Source organism: Thamnophis elegans, chromosome 1 (assembly GCF_009769535.1).
Source record: "Thamnophis elegans isolate rThaEle1 chromosome 1, rThaEle1.pri, whole genome shotgun sequence".
Taxonomy (NCBI): Eukaryota; Metazoa; Chordata; class Lepidosauria; order Squamata; family Colubridae; genus Thamnophis; species Thamnophis elegans.
In genome coordinates, this window is record NC_045541.1 from 4,624,883 (window position 1) to 4,631,930 (window position 7,048).

At 38.3% G+C, this 7,048-nt stretch overlaps 1 protein-coding gene across 2 annotated transcripts in view; it reads right to left on the reverse strand.

The window, feature by feature from the left end:
• Positions 1 to 31: 31 nt before the first annotated feature.
• Positions 32 to 7,048, reverse strand: part of LOC116508099 — an 8,485-nt gene continuing 1,468 nt past the window's right edge. The window contains exons 2-4 of one of the 2 annotated variants that reach the window (XR_004255276.1): positions 5,413 to 5,564; positions 1,430 to 3,874; positions 32 to 663 (exon numbers count right to left, since the gene is read on the reverse strand). Coding sequence is in view for 1 of the 2 variants with exons in the window: in XM_032216576.1 (XP_032072467.1) it covers positions 2,781 to 3,479 (699 nt within the window). In the remaining variant the exon portion in view is untranslated. Of the gene's footprint in view, positions 3,875 to 5,412; positions 5,565 to 7,048 lie in introns of both variants that reach the window. The other variant, XM_032216576.1, reaches the window with a different exon arrangement.

Below are 7,048 nucleotides of genomic sequence, written 5' to 3' on the forward strand. Positions count from 1 at the left end.
AACTGCAGACAGCTGAAGTAGCCTGCAGTGCTGCATTTAACCACTGCGCCACCTCGGCTCATCAACTCAATTTAAATCATAATTTTTAAAGAGCAACGATCATCTCTGTCCAGCAGCGGCTTCACCTCTGACCCGCTGTTGACTCACTGACTGTCCCATTCGCTTTAATGGGGCAGCTGGTGATGCGGCAGTGACACAACAAGGTGAGGGACGTGACAGGCAGCAGGTGAATGGATGCCCACTAACAGGCACTGCCATGGTGGATCTGAAATGACAGGTGCTCTTCAAATGAAGGACTCATTCTTGCTGGTAGTTAGAATCTTTAATATTATTATTTGCAAACAAAGTGAAAGTTTCCTATTTAGAATAATAAGCTGTCAGGTTAGCAAAATAGTAATATCAGAACCAATTTTAGGTTAACAGGTTAATCAGAGTTGGAGAAGTACTCAAATTCTTTTATTTAATTAAAACAATAACATATTATATTCTTGTATTTGCTTAAACATCAGTGTTTTGTAACTGAAGTGCAAACAAAACATCTTTGAAAAAAACAAACAAAAGAACTTAAAACTGACTATATCCACTGGGCCCACATCAGACAAACTTCAACCATGGTCTTCTGCAACTCACTCATTTTTATCTTTGTTCTTGTTTGTTCATGATCTGGAAAAGAAAAAGAAGCTTTCCTGCTTTATCAGGCCTCAAGACGATCTCTCAATGTTGAGTGAATAAGTCCAAAGGCAAAGAATATTCTTTTAATGCCACTGAGGTTAAAAGCGAAATCATTACTTCAACACTTTCTGAATCCAAGTACTTAAGTGACTTCCACTGATTCACTGGTGAAACTTTCTTTAAAACCTCATCAGCAAACATATCTCTTGAATGGTTCCCCCTTAGTTCTGAAGTTCATTATAGTTGGCACTAGATATAGATGATTGCTGCTCTTCTTCAGCACTTAAGGTTTGACCCTGGTACTGGATATTGACGTTTGCGAGAAAATGAGCTGGAGACAGTGCTTGTCCCATTCGCTTTTTAAAATCTTGTAATTTCTGCTTGTCAGTGTGCAGTTCTGTTTTTAAGTGCACACTCAGTTCCTTCCAAATTTCAACAGCATCAGCAATAAAACAACTATTTTTTCTGGATTTTGTTTAAAGTGCCTGGGTTCCTACCATGGCCTAATTAAATCATGAGCCTCACACCAGGCTTCAAAAGAAATCCAGTGACTTATTAGGAGCTTCATGTCAGCATGGACCAAATGAAGCCAACTCTGACCTCACTTAATTTACGTCCCGGCTGTGACCCTATTTTCCCCCTCCCGCCAAGGTGTGTTATCAGTCACATTCTCCAACGAAGCAATTTCTCGGGTTGTAGAGATCACTCCTTTCCAGCCCCTGTGGGTTCCTGTGGCGACCTATCAGTTGGAAAGTACCTTGTTTTGACTGAGATACCAGCTCCTTGATCCAGTTACAAAGTTTGTTTTCCCATCGCCCTTGGCAACTCGAGAGGAGGTCAGGTGAGTTCACATAAAGCTTCAGAAATGGGTTTCAGGATGCTCAGCATATGTTCAACATTTCTCTTAAGACAGCGTTTCTCAACCTTGGCAACTTGAAGATGTCCGGACTTCAACTCCCAGAATTCCCCAGCCAGCATTCGCTTAAGACCAATGTTGAGGATTTTGGCTGTGGAAGTGCCATCTATTTTTTCTCGATTTTGCTAACAAACGGTCATCAGATTAGGCCAGGTTTTTTTATATATTTTTCAAAACAGTCCACTACAGTGTTCCATCTGACATCTTGTGGGAGCGTTAGCTTGGTTCCACCCATTATGCTGCAAAATGATTGTTACGGAAGTATTTAGCAATTTCAACATTACTCCATTTCTGGGACACAGAAGCTAGGAGACGCATCAAACGAGCACAACAACCATATGTTATTAGCTTGGTAGTTTCTTCATGTTGTTCTAAATGTACTCTCATTTTGGACACATTAGTCTGTGACCAAACTGCGTACTTGACATGTGATTTTTTTTTTTGCATGTTATGATAACTTTTGCTGCTACGTCTTCTAAGTATGCTGCTGTGTGTGCATTTCCTGAAGTAACAATCAATTTCTGCAAGGAATGCATTCCGTTCTTCTGTTGTTATCCAACACATACAAATAGGATCATTGTGGACATTACTCCACCCATCAAGACTTAGCTTAACAATTTTACCTTCTCGACTTGTTGCACATTGCGTAATTTCTTCATCATATACTTTATCCAGCAGTTTCCCTACATCATCTAATCTACTTGGTGGACTGTATCCTGGTCTCTGTGACTGAATCATAGTATCAAAGTATGGGTTTTCAAGCAGATGGAAAGCAGGCGCATAAACAAGCCAAGCAATTTTTCCATCAATTAACTCTTTTTCTAATCTGCTGGTTTTTATCACAATCTTATCCATGGTGATTGTTCCAGATGGTTTTTTTTTTAGGTGATATATTGCGGATATGTGTCAATGATGTGACTGACGCACTATGCTGGAGCGATAACTCTGAAACCGTAGGATGGCGATTTAGAAAGTGGATAGTTATCAGGACCTTTTGTGTTGAATCAATTTGTAGCTAGTGTTGTTCCACTTATGATACAGGCTTTCTGCACATGGGAATACTGGATATTTCATACATTTAGCATTTATGAGAAACGAATAGCTATAGAAATCTGCTAGCCATGATGCAGTGCCAGGACAGGGTACAGAATAGCTACTCAAATGTCACAGTTGCTTTACATGTGTTCAAGTCTCACACATCTGCAAAACAGAAATAATAACAGCCATTTGAATGTTCCTTCTTAATAGGTCTGTGTGGAGGCCAAGGAAATTCTGAAGGGCCTGGTTCTTGCGACATTGAGCTGGAATTGCAGCTGCTGCTTCTGCTACTCCTCCCAGCCACTGGTACCCTAACTCTGTCCTCGATTAAAGGGGACCCAGGACTCAGGTACCCTGCGGTGGTCTGGGTAGTGACAGTAGCAAAGGTAGTTGGACCGGCATTGTTTTTCACATAGACATTTTTTATAGCAACTAATGTATGTGCCATGACACTGAGGCTGTTGTTGAGATCTTGCATTCCTTGGTGTAGCAGCCGAAGATTATGATTGATGCTATCGAACCCAGATTGAATGATATGCAGTTGATTCTGTTGGATATGTAAGAGATCATTTTCTGTAATTTCATTAGAGTCTGTCTGGGGTTGAGTTTTCGTTTTGGCTTTTACTTTTCCGCAAGGGCCTCCGTTCGGTATCCCCCAAAAAGGGAGCTGCTCCTGACTGGGAGGAACAACTGCCATATCTTCTGAGCTTTCTTCTGGTTCCACTACTTTCACTATTTCTTCTTTTAGATTTATTTTCTCCACACACCTAAACAAAAACAAAAAAATCAATGCTGTTATTTTATTATTTAAACCGTGTATGCTTATTGTGAATTTCTCATTGTATTCCCACATAGTACATCCTAAAAAGGAATATTTGCATATTTCAACTCATTATTTCTTTTTTTGGCAACTGTATAAAAATGCAGTGCCGTGCACTAACAATACAAGATATATATTATTGCTTTATCATACCAATACCTCATGGCAGTCTAAAAAATATGGTGAAATAAGAAGTATACGAACCTGAAGGTCCGGCCTCTTCCAACATGGTCCTTTCATCACATGATGTTGTTTCATTCAGACCACCAGGCCTTGCAACTCACTGTCGCATTGCTTGTGTTTTGCACGCATACCTGCTTTACTCGTAGGTAGAGGAACTTCATTAAAATATTCCCAAACTGGGTCTCATTTCTGACCTGCTGCCATTGTGCTCCTCAGGGGAGGAATAAAGCGCTTCAAGCTATGTGCTGAAAGATCACAAGGTTTATAAACTGCTTAGAAGGTTTCACTTTCATTTTTACTGCTTGTCCTTCCTCCTCACACTTAGAGCCTGGTGGTATAGATGCATTTCTCTTCAAACAATCATACAGTTTGTAGTGTGCATTCTAAGTCTAATTTATTTTATTTGCAAAACAATGGGATAAAGGCAATGGTGGGATTAAAAATGTTTAGTACGGGTTCTGTGGGTGTGGCTTGGTAGGCGTGGCAGCAGGAGGATACTGTAAAATCTCCATTCTCTCCCCACTCCAGGGGAAGGTTACTGCAAAATCCCCATTTCTTCCCGATCAGCTGGGATTCGGGAGGCAGAAAATAGATGGGGGCGGGGCCAGTCAGAGGTGGTATTTACCGGTTCTCCACCACCAGTTCTCCAGAACTGGTCAGAACCTACTGAATACCACCTCTGGAAAAAGGAATGATTTATCTCTTGGTTACTGTGGAATTGTGTGAATGCATCAATGCAGTGCATGTTATTTCAGCTTGCAGAGTTTGGATTCATTGAATGAGCTTACAAAAAATGTAAATATTGCAGAATATACAGCCTCATGCTATGTAACTAAGCTCCATTTCATGCTGAATAAACTAAATTATTAATGTATCTTAAATAGAAAACTATCTTCAGATAAATTTTTAATCCAAAAACATTTTATTAACATAAATTTGATAACAATAAAAAACCGATTTAAATAAAAAATCAATTAAACTTTTTTTTTTAAAAAAAAAGAATCATCAATTTTCATCCACCCTGATAAGCGCTATGTGCTTAGAGCTCAAAACATTGTTGGAGATCCCATACACCCACTTTACAGTCTTGTTTCTGTTGCTCCCTTCTGGGAGGAGGTTTCGAAGTATTTCTAGCAGGACTATCAGATTCTGTAACATCTTTGTTCCCTAGGCCATTCGTCTGGCAAACTCACAAGATTCGTTTCTCTCACCATGTACATGAATACATCCAAACTAGACTGTTGTTTCTCTGTGTCATATATGTGGATATATGCATAATTTTGGATTTATGTATTTTCTCATGTTTATGTTGGAGGTGGTGACCCTTTGAGAGCTGTATACAACAAAATTTCATTTAATGTATGCTGATTACATTCAAAATGACAATACAGTTATTCTAAGTCTAATTTATTTTCAGTGTAATCCAAGGTTTAATTCAGGTGAATAGAGATTACTTGCGAAAGGCAGTAGCAAAATGGGCACAGAAACAGACATTCTTAATGCCTGCTCTCTCCTTTAAGGCAAGAATGGTCCCCTCTCTTAGTCTTCTGGAGAATAGTTTAGAGCTGGCTTTACTGGACAGTCTTTTAATGATTAAGCAGGAGAGAAAGATCCATGCCGTTATTGTTTTATTACCATTGATGGTTGTACTGTTGATTGTGTTATTACACAATCTAGGCAGTTATATAAACATATCTTTTGTTTCTGTGACTGCCTAGATCCCTTAATTTGAAAAACAAACATCAAATTTTAAAATAGGCACAATATATTTCCAGTGACTTACTTCTTCATCCTGTTGTCTGAACTCTCTTCACTGGACTTTGAAACCAGATGAAATAGGGAGAGGTAACTTACAGGAGACAGAACCATTCAGTGCCTCTTATCAATACTCTTAGATTCCTGTGTCCTCCTTTAATGCGATTGGAACAGAGTAACCTGCATTTAAACAGACATATGTACTACAATTACATGCCATATGAGTTTTGGTCACCAGCAGCAATATAACCTCATTTCATAATATAATGATGACAGACACAAAATTGGCATTCATCATAATCTATCAAATCTGCTTTCTAATAAAATCTGTAAACTTACAAGTAAATAGACACAAATAGAGAATGGAGGGGAATACACTACTTTTTCAAGATTTATAAAGAATCCCAACATTAATACAGCAGTCATGCATATGTTTCCAGAAACAAGTGGTTTAGAATAGAAATTGTATCTTGGAAAACACTTCTTTAAATTGCAACTCACAATAATAAAGCAGACCAATGTCAATAACACTTACAGATGTTTCCCTAATAGCAAACTTGGGTATCTTAGAATGAAAATGAATCACATAAGACAACAATTGAAATTTCTTAGTCTGGGAGCAACATTAAGTTTTATATGGTACATTCAAACACATTTTACAAAAGTGGGCAAAGCAGGGCCTGATTTAGAGAGGCCTTTAGAGGATTTAGGAAGTGGAATGGCATCTTTAACCACCCGTTTTTTGCCCTTTAAAGGTTAGGGCAAAAAGTGGGTGGTGGTGGTGTAAAGTTCTCTTCCCTGAAACCCTCTAAATATAAAATATGGTAAAATAAAATGCCCAAATTTTGGTCCTATCTATTCTAAGGATGCATGTTTTACCAGTCCTACTTATAACCTTTAATACTGTAGAGCATGATGGATGATGACTGTAAAGAAAGGGGAAACAAGTTACCGAATTATTATTATAAAACTTAAGTTCAGGACTGGGTAACCTTGAACAAGAGCAGTTCTACTTGAAGCTTAGGAAACACTTGTATAAACCTGAGAATTTTTCTTCCTACAGTGTAATCATGTGGAAATATACTTTGAATTGAAACTTAAAATGATTCATAACACGTCATTACTCTATGTTTTATTGTGAGTCTCTCTATACTCTTAAAATTGCCATTTAGGGAAAATGCCAACTCTACTGAAGGTTTATGGCACTACTTCAAACAATTGGAGACATGCTAACATGTATGTTTCACACAAGTCAAAAAATTCATATTTGAAAATTGCTTCACCTCTGTTCTCGATGTATTTTCCCATGGTTAACTGGTTTAGGATTTAACTAAATTGTCTCACCACACAATAATCAAAAGTGCCCTGGCTGTTTACATAATAGAGCAACAAATTAGTATAGTATTTTAAGGTGTTTGTACGTAGAAAGCTTTTCTATAGAAAGCTCCATACAACTTATTTATAGCCTGTTTATCTGATACAATTTCATACATGCTCATTTCTTCACGTGAACCCGAGTGGCTCCTATAAGCATCTACACGGAATAATTGGCATACTAATGCCATGTAAACCAATACAATGCCAAGATGCCATACAACCATACAATGCCAACAATACCTATGCCCAAGATTTGCCACCTTACCCACTGGAATGAAAGTCAACCG